This window comes from Limanda limanda, chromosome 4, assembly GCF_963576545.1.
Source record: "Limanda limanda chromosome 4, fLimLim1.1, whole genome shotgun sequence".
Taxonomy (NCBI): domain Eukaryota; kingdom Metazoa; phylum Chordata; class Actinopteri; order Pleuronectiformes; family Pleuronectidae; genus Limanda; species Limanda limanda.
This window is the reverse complement of record NC_083639.1, coordinates 11461349-11479782: the sequence shown is the minus strand read 5'-3', so window position 1 is coordinate 11479782 and position 18434 is coordinate 11461349. Positions and strand designations below refer to the sequence as shown.

Below are 18434 nucleotides of genomic sequence, written 5' to 3'. Positions count from 1 at the left end.
TTTCCCAAGTCTCTGGAAGTAGTGTTGGGGTTCAGGACCACCGTGAAGATCAGGGCTCAGAGACAGGAGACGGACAACAGAGACAGGATGACGACCGTGACTCTCCTGCTGCTTATCATTGCTTTTACATCAGCCAGTGCCATACGTGAGTACATCTGAAGTTACAGGAAATCAGTTTCTGGTCAAGTGTGTGGTTTTTTATTTTCCCTACTTTTGTAAATATCATCACTTTTTCTCTTTATTTGTATTCTTGACTATGTGAATCTCATTCTCAAATTTATCTGCAATCAAAAAAGTTTTCAACTTTTCAATGAATACTTTCACAAATACGAAATCAGTCAATTTGATTTATTGTTTGACAACGGAATATGTAAAACATAAATATCTACAGAAAAACTAACCTTGAAGGGTACAAAGTCAGTGTTTGTTTTTCTCTTTTGTTTGAGGAATTCAAAGTTTAAAATCTGAATACAAGTCTAAATGATTTGTTAAGGTTAAGTCATTTGCATGTGTGGGATGTTGGACCTTTGTATCAACATCAGACAGAGTGGTTGTAATCGCTGTGTCCAATGTAAACCGCAACATTTACGTTTCCCATTAAATACAACTTTGCTGTATAAATGTATTTCTTTGTTTGGACAATAAATCAAGCAGCAAATGGATTGATCTGTCGTTTAACGCTGGTTACATGCTTACACACTCTGCACTTTGTTTAACAGAGACAAGATCTACAAACCTTTTCAGGCCAATTTTATGCAATTACTTTATTTCTCATGACAATTTCTGAAGGAACACACACACACACTCACACACCTCAGACTGAGGAGAGAGAGAAGAAAAGCCAGAGAGTCTGGGATCTCTCATTCCTCTCTCTGGGATTACGATGCTGCTGCTCAGCTGATAGTCACATGAAGGGGATTGAGGGAGTTTGCAGGTCGTGTGACTCCCACCACCAAGAACCCTGACACCCCTGAAACCCCCTCAGCACCGAACACACGCTAACACGAGCATCTTTATCATTACTGTTGCTTCATTATCATGAAGAATTTATGTTTATTTTTATGAACCTTTGGAATAGGGAATCTGTTGACCTAAGAAACAGTACTGATAACTTTTACATACAAACTTAAGATTTAACTTGAAGCAAACCAAACTTGTGATCATTTGTAATCATTCCACTTTATCTTATATGATTTAGTTCACATTTGTATCTGAGCATTGCATTGTACTGTTTGATTATTGTAATGAATTGTAATTATTTGTTAACTTCATGTTTGTATCGGGTGTCGTGTTTTATATTGGAAAATATAATCAACTGTGTATTTTAATGCTTTTAAAGATACATTTTTCAGATTTGTTTTATTTCCATTGGAGTCCCTCAGTGATTGTGTTTGTTATTGATGAGTTGCAAAGTGTGGCTTCTTTTCCTGAAGAGTTTGTTATATTCTTCGCAGAGCGAAGAAGTCAGTTCACACGTTACCGCTCATGGAACTCACGGATGTATCCTGTCTGGAAGGATGGAGACGCGAGATTCAGAAACTGTTGGTTCGGTGAGCTCTCTCTCTCTCTCTCTCTTTATTTTTATGCTGCTATTTCTCTCAGTCAGTCAATCTAAACATGGTACATTTTGTGTATTTTGTCTTTCAGGTGGTGACGTAACCTTTGACCTTAAAAGCGATGGACCCACTCTGACTGGAGCAAGAACAACCTTCACTATTAATCTAAATTTCCCGCCAAATCAGACGGCGTCCTCAGACGGTCAGGTGGTCTGGGCACGTAACTGCACCATCGATGGTAAATTCACGTTTTGTAATATCATTGTTTTGTCAGTCATTGTTTTCGCTTTCCTCATTAATGATCAAAACCACAGGCAGATTATTACTACAAAATATACTTCATATGGTAATATTTGACATTTTGCAGCAGGTTGGACAGTATTGGATCCTGGATAAAGTTTCTTTGACAAAAAGTGACTCTTAAATTGCCAGTCGAACCCCTGACAAATTATTTCAATCAATAATATAATATATAGGTGTTGTTTCCCCTGTCTTTCATTATACTGATGTGTGATCTATGACGCTCGTGTTTCTCAGGACAACAGTATCAGGAGGGTCAGGCTGTGTATCCCAACCAGGACACTGAGCAAACAGGACTCTTTCCAGACGGCACACCATTCAGCAGGAGCCAGAACAAGAAACCTCACTATGTGTTCGTTTGGAAGACTTGGGGTAAAGATTTAGAAAATAAATGATTCTGTTTAAAGCTCAGTTAATTGCATGTTACCTGGGCTATAATGTATTATGTTGTATGTAGCAATGTTTTCGCTCCACTTGAGTTTAATAGCGGCAAGGGTTATGTTATTACTGAGTAAATTATTAAGTGATGCGAAAACCAAATCGTTAAAATCCTTAATCTCCATAGAGATAAAAGGAAACACATCATAAAAGGTTGTAAAACTATCAATGGGATCTTGTGCTTTACCCAGTTAAGCAAATTTTTACTGTATATGTGGTAGATGTGTCATCATCACCCTTAATATGGAGACACACTGTGACAGGAAATACACGTTGGATATAAAGTGTGCTGTTAACTCATGAACTTCAAATGTGAATAATTATTATTATCTGGATTAAATTTATCGTTCTGTAAAAAGTTTTTTAGCACCGTGACCACATTTATTCCAGTGCATCAGGATTAATAACCAGGCAAAGAAAGCAATTACCTGGGGCCTCTATGGTCCCATATTCATGGTTTGTGGTTGGTCCATAGCCCGTTTAATAATTGTAATTTTCAGCGTATTTTATATGGGTTGTACATTACTTTGTGTCTATGAAGCCCTTTGTGGAGTTTTGTATGGTATTTTTTATATGAGTTTGTGTTCAAATATTTCTACTGCTACTGTACTTACACACAAATTAAACATGAACCAGCTTCATCATATTTACTGTATATCTAGTGGGTTTCCAGAAGGTGTAATTGAACTGTTGTGCATTGATTACCAGTTTACTGTAAATGATCCCGTTGTTGCTGTGTTCAAGGGCGATACTGGCAGGTGGCAGATGGACCTTCCTCCTCCCTCACAATCGGTACAGACAACGTTCCCCTGGGCTCCTACAACATGGAGGTTGTCATCTATCACTGCCGCGGCAAAGACAAGTTCATCCCTCTCGGCTACGCCTCCTCAGTCTTCTCTGTCACAGGTACCCAGTTCAATAATTTGTAACTCAAACCTTTAACAATCCCCATCACAACATCCCAACATCTTTTAATCTGTCATCAGACCAGGTTCCCTTCAGCATATCACTTGCCCAACTCAGTGACATAAACCAGGACGACCAGAACTTCATCCAAAACCGAGCCATTGCTTTCAGCATTAAGCTCCATGATCCCAGCCAGTATCTCGGCAACGCCGACATCAGCTTCAGCTGGGACTTTGGCGACAGCAGTGGGACTCTGATCTCCAGAGAGCAAACCGTCACACACACATACCTCGCTGTTGGGGCCTTCAAGCCTCAGGTGGTGCTGATGGCAACCATCCCCGGCGACTGCGGAAACCCCACTGCTTGTAAGATATTCTACTCAAATTTTTTTTGTAAATACCTTCCTATGTGATGTCTGATTTCTGTTTCGCTCCGTTGTTTTTAACTTCTCTCTCTGTGGCTCCTATTGACGCCTCTGCAGCTCCAGCAGTTATCGTGATAGACCCAACTCAAGCAGCACCAGCTGAGGCAGGAGATGCAATTGCGCTGGATGTCCCTGCTTCTGAGGTCACCCCGCTTGCTGCTTCTGTCCAGCCAACCGACGCAGCTGCAGATACAGTTGATGGAGAAGCCGTTGTTGATACAGATGCAGAGGTTATAGAGGTTGCCTCGGTAGCACCTGCGGTAGTTGATGCAGCTGTTGTTCCAGCAGAAGATCCTGCCAATGCTGCTACAGAGGTAGATGCTGCTGCAGAGGTAGATGCTGCTGCAGAGGTAGATGCTGCTGCAGAGGTAGATGCTGCTGCAGATGAAACAGATGCTACAACAGGGGAGGCAGCCACCGTTGCCCCTGTTGCACCTGCAGCTGAAGAACCGGCAGATGCAGAGACAGCTGTTGTAGATACAGCTGCTGCAGATACAGTGGTTGTAGATGCCGATACAGTGGTTGTAGATGCCAATACAGTGGTTGCAGATGTCGATACAGCTGATGTAGATGTCGATACAGCTGTTGCTGATGAAGCTGCTGCAGATACAGATGCTGCAACAGCTGTCACTGAAGAAATTGTGCCTGTGATAGATGCTGCTGCCTCAGTTGCCCCTGTTCCAGAGGGAGAAGAAACTGCCGTTGAAGTCACTGCTGGAGTTACTGTTGCTCCTGTGGCAGAAGAAACTGTGGAGCTAGAAGCTGAAGTTGTGGCAACTGATGCTGAAGCAGAGGTTGTCCCAGCTGAAACTGTAGCCCCTGCTGATAACGCTGTCGCTCCCGTTGCCACTGAGGCCACAGTTGTAGAAGAAGCAGCACCAGTGGAGGCTGCAGCTGATACTGAGGCTGAAGTACAAGAAACTGAGAATGAAGTTGTAGCTACTGTAGCTGCTGCGGGTGAGTATCTTTTTTAAACTACACTAAGTATACACAAAATAAAAAACTGCTCGTGGTTCACAGATATTCTGACACATTTTCTCTATTTCTCCCCAGAGATACCAGCTGTTGAGGAAGAGGCTGCTCCAGCTGAAGGTGAAGTTCCAGCTGAAGCGGAAGCAGATCCAGCTCAAGTTGTTCTTGTTGTGGCTAAACGACAAGCACCAGAACTGGCAGCTGATTGTATGGTCTACCGTTATGGCTCCCTTGCCACTTCTGTGGATGTCGTCCGTAAGCAAACATGATTTTTGTTGTTATGGCAGATTATTCCTCAACTGATAATATAATGCTTATTGAAAACAGTGCTGTTTAACAGTGTTAAAATCTCTCTCCTATTTCAACCCTGCAGAGGGTATCGAAAGTGTAGAGATCGTTCAGGTGTCCAATGTTGTGTCAATGACGACGGAGTTGGTTCAAAATGCTGTGGACGTCACCATCTCCTGTCAGGGAAGGTGGGTACATTCATTGAGGTCATTGAGTCATTACAATTTGCAAGTTAGTAAAGTTGTGCTTGTTAATTTAGCTCCACTTAGCTCCATAACTTACACTTTAATTTCTTCTCATTCAAACCACAGTCTATATATATACATTTACGATGGACGACACATCTCCACATCGAATAACTGAAATAACAAACTAAATATTGTGGAAAAGTTAACACTTTGATGTAAATCAGTGTGATAAGATCATTAGTTTGGTCCATGTCCCATCCACTAACATGGATGAGGCAGGGTTTATGTCCTATACTACAGGCAGCCACCAGGGGTCATTGAGATGCTTTGGCTTCAGGACAGGAGCTGTCATGTTATGTCCTCCATCTTTAAACAGTCTATGATTCTAATTTACTATAAATCAGTGATGACAGTCTACATATTATTTTAAAAGTTGAACTCAATCCATTAACAAATGTAAGAATCTCTATCAATCAAACTGCAAATGAAAATGACGTATCTCCAACTCAATTTTAAGCACACGGAGGGACAAAGAGTTCACTTATAGCTCAGTTGATCACTTAAAGTGAAAAGATTTTCTCTTATCTTGATAAATAACTTCTGAGTAATACAGCACTCTTCTCCTGGTTAGCTTACATGGGAGCTGTGTCATGTAATTTATCATCAAGCTAATTTTATTAAGTGCACTCATTGCTGGTCTCCTATACTTCTTTCAGTCTGCCAAGTGAGGTATGCACAGTCATTTCAGATGCTGACTGTATCACCCCAGTGGAAACCATCTGTACTGCAGCCACACCATCTCCGGACTGTCAGATGATCCTTCGCCAGTTCTTCAATGACTCCGGAGTATTTTGCATCAATGTCTCCTTGACCAATGATGTCAGTCTTGCTGTGGCGAGTGCCAGAGTCAGTGTAACAGTAGGTGGGTGGAAGAAAAATGTGTTATCAGCCACTATAATGACTTGATTTATATGCTACTCCTTCTCATTCCTTCAATGTGCTTTAATTACAGCCTCTGGTGGTTCCCCAGCTGGAACAGCCGCCACTGTCCTGGGTGTGATGGTTCTCGCCTGCGTTGTCTGTTGTATTGGTTTGATGTACAGGTGAGTCGCTAATTTATGAACCCAAGTTAATCTGGGGATAAAGTTTTGTTTTTGATTGCAAAGAACAAAATCCAATAACGAAACATAACTTACGGCATGCAAGGGTATTGCAATTTTGGTAAATCTTTTATCCTGGTGTTGTAAACTGTCATTCTCAGCATCAATACTTTCTCTTTCTTATTGTGATCAACTTTGACGTGGGTGTGATAGACCTTTCTCACATTTCCCCCACTTGTCATAGCAGTAAGGACTCGTTGACAATAATCTGGGTGTGTCAGTCAGCCAGCGTGCACAACAATCCATTAAATTAACAATATTGTGCAGCTCATCTATGAAATAAGATTTACTAATTTGAAACTGAGAAGGGGAAGAATGAGGCCCAGGATGCATCTACGTTCAGAACTTTCTTTAAATAAAGAATGTGGCCCAGTCCACCTCCAACTACATCTCCTCACACCTGGAATTGGTGTTATCACTTGGGTCTCTAGTGACCACTTGTGATCTGGCCCCACTCCCCTCGTCTAAATCCATTTCCAAAGGATTGAACAAGTCAAAATGTTATTCTGGTGGTGGAGATAAGGTTAGGAGATTACTAAAGTCATTACGATTCATCCCGAGGGGAACATAAGTGTCTGCATCATATTTTATTGCATCCATCCAACAGCTGTGAACACATTTCACCCCCAAAACACAGATGTTGACACACATTTTTTAACTGTTTAGTGCCATATGTACTCATCTTGAACTTTGTCATGAGTAAGTGTTTTCTATTCCATGTATCAAAACAGACGGTTCAAGCAGTACCAGCCTCTCAGTGAAGACCAGAGTGGAGGCAGCTCGACGGTCACATCTATGCCTTTGTTGTTGTGGAACTTGTTGAGCCGACAGTCGCCAGGAGAAAGTCGTCCGCTGCTTCAGGGGAGGATGGTGTGAATATCATCAGCAGCTAATGCACTGAACATCTACAAAACGTGCTAACATATCGGGTTTATACACGTAATACTCTTCTGTACTATTTTGTAACTACCATTCAATGTAATGAACCACACTCAGTTAGGGTGAACCAGCCATGTAAAACACATTTGTTGGGATAGAAAGGAGTCACTTGTGTAATAAAGTTGTACTGAAAATTGTTGAAATATTTTAGAGGAAAGTTATATTTATTTTGACACTGATAGCTTTAGAACCCATAGCTCTTATTTGTGGCCTACTTATACTAAACCAATTGGAGAATCAACGTTAACACATTTCAGCTCTATTTCTTTACAATGTAATTTAAATCACGTGCACCACCGAATAATTATAATGGTTGCTACGTTAAAATGAATAAAATGGAACTTCTCAACATTTTTGGTTTGCTTTGTCCTGTATAGTGTGCATTCCTTTTTTAGTAATCAGAATAACTGGTCAGCCATGATGCAGGTGATTGCTCTTCTTAATAAATGTGCTAGTAGTAAGAAACTGAGGAGCTGAAGCTATTGATGTAATCCTTGATGTAACCCATTAATGGTAGAAAGGAAGAGAGGAAACCAGAAATAGCTTTAGTTGCACTGAGGGCAGTGGCCTGCAGGTGTGACACACAGCGACAAGGAAAATGTACCGTGGCAAAAAGAAAATACACTGCAAATACTGTGTTTCCAGGGGACACTAAAAAGTGATGAACACAGCTATGATGCCAATTCAAGTTATGAGGAAATACACTTAATTAATTGAGAATGAGGCTAACATCTTGTTGGCTAGCAATATAACATGCTGACTTTGTCTTTTTCTGATCAACATATATTGTCATTTCTGTTCAGTTCGACATCCATCATGAGCGTGGAATGGACTGAATCCCACAGTATTTAACCATTATTTCAATTGATATTCTTTATTGTTTGGTTAATTCAACCTCTTTACCAACAAACTGAAGATGACTTTTCCATGTATTACACATTTACAATCTGCCACAGGTTAGATAACGACAAAACAATAACAGATCACATTCATAAATTATATTAAATACATAATATACAAAACAGTGTTTTAAAAACAGATTAATTTGCTCTGTTTGGTCTACATCACTTAATAGTAACAGAGATGTGTTCAGGAAGTGGTGTTGTTATAGGTTCACTGCAGAGTGTGCTTAAAAAATGTATCCATCCTGCTTCACTCTCGTTTCAATTAAAAAGATTTACTATGATGTTGCCGGCTACATTTGTGCACTGAGCAGACAAAGAGCTGCTGGTTACATGCACATGATATGACACACTGCAGTGCAGGAGAAAAAGGCTGACGTCAATGCAGCAAAATCCTTACTGGAAGAAGCTATGGTATGGCCGACACAGCAAGAACATGTGGACTAATGGGAACTAAAAGAGATTATGTATGTCCTAGATAACGTCAGCATTTAAAGTAAAAACTGTTTTTTGAGAAGGCTGTTACTGATTTAAAGCTTGGGCCACTGTAGCTAAAGAGTAACTTATTGTCTGGGCAGCAAAATATGAGATATCTACTGTGCCTTTCTCGAAAAAACACTCTTTCACAAGTTATTTTGTATTAGTGTGGTTTGGACCGAGTATTAATCATTCACAATGTCCCTTCTGTGGGGTCGGGTCATCGTCGTCATAGCAGTTTGACTATACCCTGCTCTCCCTTATGTTACTCCTAATCTGACAGTAGTCAGAAACCGAAGTCGGTGCAACAAACAAAAGAGAACATGAGATAACATCGGAGGGACGTGCCATCATTAAGAAGTGGAAATCAGTTAGCACCTTTTTTGTTAAACTAAATCCCTTTTAGTTTTGATGACAACTGAAGTCAACCACAGGTTCTCCTTCATGTTTGGAAGGGGAGGGTGAGGTGAGGGGTATTCAGCTACAACATGAATCTTCACCACTAGATTGTCACTTAATTATACACACTGAACCTTTAAACAAAGAAAAACAAATCCTGAATATGATACCAAGTTGGCTTGGGGCCCATAAAACATTTGTACCCAGGGGTCTGTAACTTGATGATCTGGCCCAGGACTCTCTTTACTTAAGTATTCCATGTGAATATCCTTCCACAGTCATTAGCAAAAACAACCATTAATCATCCTCGACTGCTAACATGTCTCTTGGTCACATGTACCAAGTGCTGCTCAGTCATCTCTGTTCACTCCGGACGTGTTCTGCAGCCAAGGCAGAACCCAACAGCTCTGCTGGGAGACCATCATTTTTCATAGATGATCTCTATCTCGGCCCTGACAGCTCCTCCGGATCTTACCAACCCTGCAGCTTTTTATAGGTCACAGCAAAAGCAACTCAGCATCACTGGTTGACGTTTTTTAACTCCAAGTAAAGGCTGACTGGCTTTTATTTGGTCAGGTTACCAGGCCTTTATCTTACTTTTGACTCTACTCTGGGTAAGGAAAAAAATAGATGAGTCATGAGATTGCACCATTCAAGCAGCTACACTGCTCCGACTATTCTCAACGCTCCCTGGCAACAGATCTGTTGTTTATCAGTCTTCCACACGGCAGGCACCTACCAAAGTCACAGATATAGTGAAGACACACTGCAGCGCACAATCAGCAAATACATAATGTTATTATGCTGTAGCTACAACTGAATGGTAAATGGATTGAATTTATATAGCACTTTCGTACTCTTATCAACCTCTCATGTTACAGTACAAGTCATACTCAAACAATGCAAATGCTTTTTTACAACATTTACACACTGTTGGCACAGCTGTCAGGGGCAGTTTTCAGGAACTGTCTTGTCCAAGGACATTTCGGCCTGCAGGCTGGAGGAGCCTGGGATCATACCACCATCCTTCTTGTTCCTGAAAACACAGGAACTCAACTTCAGTGCCTCTCTGTGGTTGCATCAGAAATGACAAAGCCGTGGACAGTATAGTGTGCCATGGTGGCAGAAAGATACTGCTGTACTGAATGTACTATATGAGGGTATTCAAATGCATCGTGTCTTTAACATACATGCAAACTCTTTTGTAAAAGTCATGTTTGCAATTGTACTTCTGACCACATCCAAAATTTGAAATGAAAGAATTTAACTTAATTGGTCCATACAAATTAAATTCTATTAGCAAGTTTATACTCTGTTTTCCCACATAACAGAGACAGCATGTACTCTGAGCATAGTGTGTGGAAATGGTAACTGATACTGTAGCCTGACACTGACGAATTTAAGGCCTCAACGGGAATTCTTCGAGAACCAGAAGGATCAATTGCTGTTTGTAACATCTGGCCGAGGGTTAGTATTACTGACACAGTCCAGTAAAAAAGCATTGAGTTGTATATTATTTGCTTATGCATCTGTGCGACTGACATAAATGTTGTTAATTAGAGTGGAGGTGTGCAAATGTTGTCTTGACACAGGTCTAAAACTGTGACAGAGGCCATGTGGGCAAGCTGGAGCAGGATGTGGAAAAACAATAAAGAGTGAGATGTGTTCTCTGCAGAGAGGGTGAGACAGGGCGTGAGACAGAGGGTGAGGGAGGGGGAGGAGAGAGTTACTTACCATGAAGCAGGTTGATTAGATTACAGAGAAAAGACTAACATTTATTACACAGAGAGCCAGAGCTGTCCATGCAGACCTCGAGCAGAAGAGTCTGGACGTGAGCGTTTATGAATGTCTGACTGAAAAAGAGACTATTCTGATGCTCCATTAAGAAGAGGAAACCCATGATTGAAACTGCTGACCGATTTTTAACAGCGAGCACGTATTTGAAAGACAAAAACTGTGACACAATATGTTACATCTGGTTGTGTGTTGCATTAAGTCTAGAAAATAGTAAACGGACAAGATTAAGGTAACAAGCCTCACTGGAGGCACAAAGGGAAAGAAAGTGCCACACCCATTCAACACGGAGCATGCTCAGTATTACGTCAACTTTATATTGGATTGGTAGCCTGTGTCCAGACCGCAATTTAAATGACTATAGATCTTGCGCACACACACACACACACGTGACTGCAGTGCATGCTCCTCACATGTGAGGAACATGCACTGCAGCAATCTTCTCCTGAGCACTGCAGTCTTCTCCTGAGCAACTTATTCGGACATCTGTGTTCTCATACAGCCCCTCTGGAATATTTCAAGAGAACATCAGAAGTTTATTGTATGTCTGAAAGCACATTTACTGTGCCTCTCACTACCTCAGACGCACTGTGCTTGAGTCCTCCCTGCCTGCACCGTTACAGCAACCTTCACAGCAACAGCTAATTAAAAGATTGCTTTCAAAGTCACTTTAAACTCAAACCAATAAAAATGTTGATAATGGCTTCCTGGAGTCTGCTGCTGTGTAAGTCATTGAGTTCATGCACCCGTTATATCAACAGTCATTATCCTGTGACCTCTCCCATCTTTATGTTCTGATCCAGAAGCAACCTCGGAGTCATGACTTTGCATTACCTGCAAAAAAAACCCAACATATTCTTTGAAAATATCTAGAGAGGTATTTGACAGCCCTTACTCCAGCAAGCATTACTGGATCTACTGCATTTGAAAAGGATAGAATAACTGCAGAGTCATGGCTCTGCCCCAGACGCCCAGAATATCAATAACGTATTCCATTACTGTAAAAGGAGAGAGAGACAGAGAGGAGAGAGGGAGGGAGACAAAGGGAAGAGAAAAAATAAACCCAAATCCAATCAATGTGTCCATGTGATTCAATTTAGGCAAAAATTTCACATGTGCTTGTTGGAAACCCAATAATACCATTCTTGACATATATGTTTGATAGTGAAGTTGAAAACGTTAAAATGGGAGTAAAATCTTAAATGGTGTACAATGACTATATCGGCGAAACAACTATGAGAACATGAAGACTGGCCGATTGAGCTGAGCATCAATGAGGGTGTAAATCAGAGAGACGAGGAGGGGTGGGCGTGAGGAGACATCTTTAGTTATCAGAGCAGTAATGTAGAGCAGTCTGGCCTTCTGCCAAGTGCTTGAGTTAAAAGGGTGGAGCTGTCAAGGCGGAGAGTAAGACAGAGCACTGATGAAGGCACAGGGAGAGGCAGAGACAATCTGTGAAGGGTAGGGAGTGGCCAAAGCCTGTACACCGATGTGTGACTGAGGAAAGAAGAGTTCATGTGGGTGGGGTGAGGAGAAATGAGGGAGTGGGAGGCGTCAGGATGATGGGATAGCCAGCGTGGGTGCATAAAAACCCCCGCGGTCTTCAGTCTAGTGTCCTGTTGCTTCACGAGCATCACAGAGCCTTCAACGTTCCACCTTTCCTCAGCGACAGAGAACAGAACGAGATCAACCATGAGCCACTCAATGCAAACCTCCACTTCCTACAGGCGCACTTTTGGGAGCCCACACCCCATCCCCATGTCCTCCTACTCTCCTGTGTCTACCCGTATGACCCCGTCTAGCGGACGCTACATGCGTTCATCTTCACCTATGGTAGCGTCCCGCGCCACCTCCTACCACCAACAGCGTTCCCGCCCCACCGCTCAGCCCGCTCGCCTCTCCTACGACAAGGTGGACTTCACCCTGTCTGAAGCCATCAACCAGGAGTTCTTGACCACCCGCAACAATGAGAAGGCCGAGCTGCAGGACCTCAATGACCGCTTTGCCAGCTTCATCGAGAAGGTGCGTTACCTGGAGCAGCAGAACGGTGCGCTGCAGCAGGAGCTCAACCAGTTCAAGGGCCAGCAGCAGCACGGCCAGCCCAACCGCGTCTCGGATCTCTGCCAGGAGGAGATGAGGGAGATGAGGCGCCAGCTTGATGCCGTCGGCAAGGAGAGGGACCAGTACCAGATGGAGAGGGACAACCTGGCTGAGGACCTGACTCTGCTCAAGCAGAGGTTGGTACCAGCATGATCAGATAAGAAAGTAAAGTGTCAAATGAAGATCAGTTCAGGATTTGCTAATGAAATGATTGGGATAGACAGATTGATAGTTTGTGCATGAATGATACATTAGGATGACTGAAGGATACTGTAAGAAGACTATAAAACAGTTTGAGGAATTGTTTTACCCTGTTCAATGTAAATTGCAAAACCATTACAGTACATCGAGCTAAAGAGAAAGTTGCCAGCTGTCCTACTCAACAGTTTGTCAACGGTAAGCACACAGGAGGAAGGGATTTCTTATTGGCACCAACCAATTGAATCCAGTAACCATGGTTGAGTAGGGCGTGGCACATCAGTAGCCTGGACGCCACTAAGCGATGGCATGCTATAGGACACTGCACTGCATCAGGTCTACCAGACTGTTTCCATGTATGAGTGTCTATGTTTGTTAAATGATTTTCCACAGGCCCTATTCAACACAAAACATGGTGATGACCACATTACAGGAACCAAAGGAAACAGTATAACACGCTACTTACGATCTAATTAGATAAGGAATATGATGATTAATTTTAATTTTCAACATAATTGTGTAGACTTGGAAACACGCACAATTATGTTTGCACAAAGGGACATGAGATCACAGAGATGGATGGACCAGACAAAGGGTGGGGCCGGCTGAGGAGCGGGGAGGGGAGTGCGAGAGGAAATGGGACCAGAGGAAGAGAGGTTGGATATCAGGAGTAGGGAGAACAGTGTCAGGAAAAAAATCAATGTGACTCAATTACTCCATTAGGTGCGAGTGTCCCTCACTGCTGATGGTACGGTGCCAGGGACCCCATTAGGACAAAAGGGCCCCATGTAACACAGCATGAATAAAAGATGAGGCAGCAGGCCCTTGATTTAATGCTTTCCCCGCTAATCTACTTTATGTCTGCTCCCGAGCATGACTTCAGTCCGGACAGATGGAGGCGTATCCAGATATTGACCACACATCAGCGGAACTTCTATTTTTGCAGAGAATGAGCAAAACTCATATTTTTTACATTGTGATATCATTTGTGATGAGTCATTGCAGCAACTCATAAATTGTAATTGAGTTTGCTGAAGCATAATGATGCTAAAATCAAATGAAATATCAATTTTAGTTTCTTTGCAGAAGCAAGAAATTACCTTTTTTGCTTTTGAGAGTATCTCAGTTTGCTAAAGCACATCGGACACAATTCATATTTGATATAATTACCTTTTGAACCACTCATTACATGTACCCAGCAGTTTTTTTCTCTTCACTGAATACTAGTCAATACTATAACAACCATTTAAAATCTATAAGAAGAGTGGAAGTGTGTGTACATAACCTTATTGAGTGACTGTGGATGACCTTATTGAACTGTGGGGAAACCACATTAGTTGAAAGGAGCAGCTGCTGATCCCACTGGGTGCTCTCCCAAAACCCTTTTCACAGGACAGTGAATTAACAAATTGATCCTAAAAGCTTTTTGCCAGCTGATGCCCTGGTGCAACCTTGGACAGAAAGGGTTTTCTTTTAGGAAAAAAAAAAAAAACTCAACACGTTCTTTGCCCTTTCTTTATGCTAAAGGGAATTCATGTTTGATTTGTGTTGTCTCGCTCTTTGTTCTGAAGGTTGGATGAAGAAGCTCAGAAGAGGGCAGATGCTGAGGGCAACCTGGTTTCCTTCCGTAAGGTAAAGACTCAGCTCACTACTAGTAACATATTGATTAGTGTCCTAAGGCAACAGGTAACAATTAACAGCTTTTTTCCATCTGCAATAGAATGGAGTAAGATGATAGAGACCTGTAAAAGAGACTAAAACTTTTTTAGTTGAGGCACTTTCCTACCAAACGCCACATGGTTTGACCAAGTAAAACAATGTTTATACATACTAAATATTTGGACAAATCTTTAACCATCATCACCTGGAGTTTCCTTTCCAAGCCTTTACCTTTAGATAAGTGGAACTCATACTCATCTGTTTTTATATAGCATACTGATCCTCATTTTAGCATAATGCAATGTAAAATCACTTAAATGTAAAGGAAAATGTTGCTGCAGTTTTTGCAACAAATAGCCTATTATGTTTTGTTTCTGGTTACTAGGATGTGGATGATGCCACGTTGGCTCGTCTGGAGCTGGAGAGAAAGATCGAGTCTCTGATGGATGAGATTGAATTCCTGAAAAAGCTCCATGATGAAGTAAGTGAATTTATCACCTATGCACTTCACTTTCAACGTAATAATGGAAAATTCATTTTTAGGTGTTGTCCTTATCTAGACAAACATTATGGAAACACTCAACCTTTGCATGTGCAGTATGTGTCCTAAGCGGCTGACTCCCTTGTAGTGATGACAAACAAGATCATCCCAGTCATTAGCTGAACCAAGTCACTCATTAATTCTGTACTGTAGAAAAAAATGCCCACTTATTGCTTAGTTAGTATAATGATTTAACGCTTTTTTTTTGCATACCAAACAACGTGCTCTGATCGGATGCCTTTTGAAAATTTGTGATTTTAGCAATATCTGCAAGTCAAGCAGACAAAGAATCAGCAAAAGATCAAACGAGTCATTAGCATATTGAGTGACTTCGAAAAGGGGCACCCTTCACGCTTACACTCCTTATTGTGTTATAAACTAACTGTTCTAGCTCCTCACACCTTAATAAAGGTTTGTGTTTAAGGGTCTACAAGTAAATACATTTTTTACATAAATATCAAATATTTGTTGTGTCCTATTCTTTATCACCAGGAAATCCAGGATGTACAAGTGAGTGTCCAGACCCAGCAGCTGAAGATGGAGGTGGACCACAGCGCCAGGCCTGATTTAACTGGAGCCCTGAGGGACATCAGGGCTCAGTATGAGACCATCGCCTCAAAGAACATGCAGGAGTCCGAGGACTGGTACCAGTCCAAGGTAGGCAGATAGCCAAACAGACAGATAATAACACAGCACAGGAACACACATTCATTCCAGTGTATTTCATCTTTTGTTCTCACAGTTTGTGGATTTGACTGAGTCTGCAAAGCGCAACACTGACGCGCTGAGGCAGGCCAAGCAGGAGGCCAATGAGTCCAGGAGGCAGATTCAGTCCCTCACCTGTGAAGTTGATGCTGTGAAGAACACGGTGAGGCCAAGAACCACCCGTTGATTTCCTACATCAATCTGTCATGTAGTGGTATGTATGAGAAACCGGTGGTGACGTGCTGTTTTCTTTTTCAGAATGAAGCTCTGCTGAGGCAGATGCGTGAAATGGAGGACCAGTTTGGCAATGAGATTGGCAACTACCAGGACAACGTGGGCAGACTGGAGGACGAGATCCGCCATCTGAAGGAGGAGATGGCTCGCCACCTTAGGGAGTACCAGGACCTCCTCAATGTGAAAATGGCTTTGGACATCGAGATCGCCACTTACCGTAAGCTGCTGGAGGGGGAGGAGAGCAGGTGAGGTCTTTTTTTCATTTTTCAAAGATTTGTACTTACTTCAATTAAGAACTTCAGAGCAATAGAGCTAATTCCTTTTTTTGTAACATGTTAGTAAATAAATCTCATATTTCTGTTTAGGATTACTGTTCCCATGTTAAACATGGGTATGAGCAATCACTTTGGAGAACGAGGTAAGCTTCTCAGTTTCTCATATCAAATATAAGATGATCACAGTCTCAGAGCTTCCTTTTAATATATTTCAATTATCCATCAAATCAGTGACGATTCAATCATCGAAAACAGAGAAAAAATCTATTTGTGGAAAGAAAAATGTGTCTTCATGTTAAAACTCAGCAGCACTTTAATCTGACTTTTCGTAGACTATGAACCAACTCCAGTGAGCGGGAGCAAGAGGACTGTGCTGATAAAGACAGTTGAGACTAGAGATGGAGAGGTACAACAATTCATACAAAATGAAAAGACATAATGCAAAAATAACTTCTTTGTTATTATATGCATTATGGAAATTGTGAGGAACATAACAAATACAGTTACCAAAAAAATGTTCAAAAAATATTTGAGTTAAACGGACCTTTTCTTTCCCGTCAGGTGGTGAAGGAGTCCAGGAGGGAGAAGGAAAGAGACTCAGGCCACAGTGATGGAGCCGACAAGGACGATAAGGAAGAGTAGATGAAAACTGATTAGAAAATGTGAAGGCCAGTGCCATCGTAGAAAATAATAACATGAAAAAAAAGAGAAAATTACTTAGAAAAAAAGAGAACCTGATGCATATATATTTAGTCCTCATTGCCACTAGTTATGTGTTTATCTGTTGAGCAAAGAGTCTCAGTGAATGAATCCCTTTAGGCAGTGTCACCTTGGTGCTATTGAAGCCACCCAACTTTTGCTAACACAAACCCCTTTATTAACGTACCACCTGAGGCCTTGATTTACAGTGCAATCCCCTGGAGTGCTTAGACGACCACACATTTATAGCAGCGTGTTAAACTACAGGCGAAAATATCTAACTACAGGCAAAAATATCTAGGTTAGATGCAGGAAGTTAGACCATTGTGTCGTAGATATGACTGTGCTTATCAACCTTCTGACTCTGTCCTTTCTCTCAACACACCTTAAAATACAGATCGAGACTAAACTCACTTGTTGGCATTTGTTTTAGAAGCTTTGCTATCCTCTTATTGTGCAAATCACCAAATCAATAAAGACATGGATCATCAATACACAAATAGCAGACAGGAAATGTTGACGGTTAAAATACGACAATTGACAAGACTTTGGCTGAATGTGCTTTGCGATTCTGTGTGTATCTGGCAACACTGAAGAATGAATATGTAAGTGCTGATAAAATGAATTGGAGCAAACCTGTGTTTATCTTGTCAGTCCATTTATCACGAACGAATCAACAACACTTAGTGATGTTGAAAAGTAATGTACAGATGTGTACTTTTTCTTCATTTACATGTCAAGAGTTTTTCTCCACACACGACATAGTCGGCATAACATTGACTGATATGCTGTCAAGTCACTCAGACGCTTTCAGGGACTAATACAAATCAGAGCATCTCCCGTCCACTGGTCTATAGCTAGAAGAAAGGACAGTTGTTATTGTTATTACCTCAGCCAAGGAGGAAATGTTTTCACCTGTGTCTGTTTGTTGATTTATTTGTCAGCAGGATTAATGAAAAACAACTCAAACTTATTTCCATCAAACTGAGTGGAGGTATCGGGCACAGGCCTGAGAAGAACCCATTAAATTGCAGTGCAGATGCTGATCAAGAGGTATATGCAGCAGGATTTCTTTTCACTTTCTTTCACATTCGAACATTGTCGGTCATTTTTCAGGGATTAGTGCACAAAAATCATTTTTGTTTTACTGTAAGAACTTGAAAATCCCCTGACAATCATTGTTTGGCCTTGGTGGAGATACAGTATGTGCTCTAGTGAGTGTCAGTGTATTCTGAATTGAGTGGGAAACACAACCGGGTTCAAACCTGTGCTCTTCTTAT

At 41.5% G+C, this 18434-nt stretch overlaps 2 protein-coding genes across 2 annotated transcripts; both read left to right on the top strand.

Moving 5' to 3' along the window:
* The first annotated feature begins 87 nt into the window (after nucleotides 1-87).
* On the top strand, nucleotides 88-7108 carry pmela (premelanosome protein a). The gene is made up of 12 exons (XM_061069682.1): nucleotides 88-145; nucleotides 1455-1550; nucleotides 1648-1794; nucleotides 2094-2228; nucleotides 3039-3200; nucleotides 3281-3562; nucleotides 3655-4581; nucleotides 4678-4851; nucleotides 4970-5072; nucleotides 5789-5994; nucleotides 6085-6175; nucleotides 6964-7108. The coding sequence occupies exons 1-12, from the start codon at nucleotides 88-90 to the stop codon at nucleotides 7106-7108; spliced, it is 2526 nt and encodes an 841-aa protein (XP_060925665.1).
* A 5252-nt stretch (nucleotides 7109-12360) lies between these two features.
* On the top strand, nucleotides 12361-17097 carry prph (peripherin). The gene is made up of 9 exons (XM_061069599.1): nucleotides 12361-12980; nucleotides 14613-14673; nucleotides 15086-15181; nucleotides 15734-15898; nucleotides 15984-16109; nucleotides 16205-16425; nucleotides 16546-16598; nucleotides 16788-16861; nucleotides 17017-17097. The coding sequence occupies exons 1-9, from the start codon at nucleotides 12436-12438 to the stop codon at nucleotides 17095-17097; spliced, it is 1422 nt and encodes a 473-aa protein (XP_060925582.1). The 5' UTR covers nucleotides 12361-12435.
* Nucleotides 17098-18434: the final 1337 nt, after the last annotated feature.

Coding starts and splice junctions, on each gene's coding strand:
- pmela (XM_061069682.1), top strand. CDS start 88: ATGACGACCGTGACTCTCCTGCTGCTTATCATTGCTTTTACATCAGCC. Junction 1,795..2,093: donor ACGTAACTGCACCATCGATG/GTAAATTCACGT, acceptor CGTGTTTCTCAG/GACAACAGTATCAGGAGGGT. Junction 4,852..4,969: donor CACTTCTGTGGATGTCGTCC/GTAAGCAAACAT, acceptor TCAACCCTGCAG/AGGGTATCGAAAGTGTAGAG.
- prph (XM_061069599.1), top strand. CDS start 12,436: ATGAGCCACTCAATGCAAACCTCCACTTCCTACAGGCGCACTTTTGGG. Junction 12,981..14,612: donor CTGACTCTGCTCAAGCAGAG/GTTGGTACCAGC, acceptor TTTGTTCTGAAG/GTTGGATGAAGAAGCTCAGA. Junction 15,899..15,983: donor AGGACTGGTACCAGTCCAAG/GTAGGCAGATAG, acceptor TTGTTCTCACAG/TTTGTGGATTTGACTGAGTC.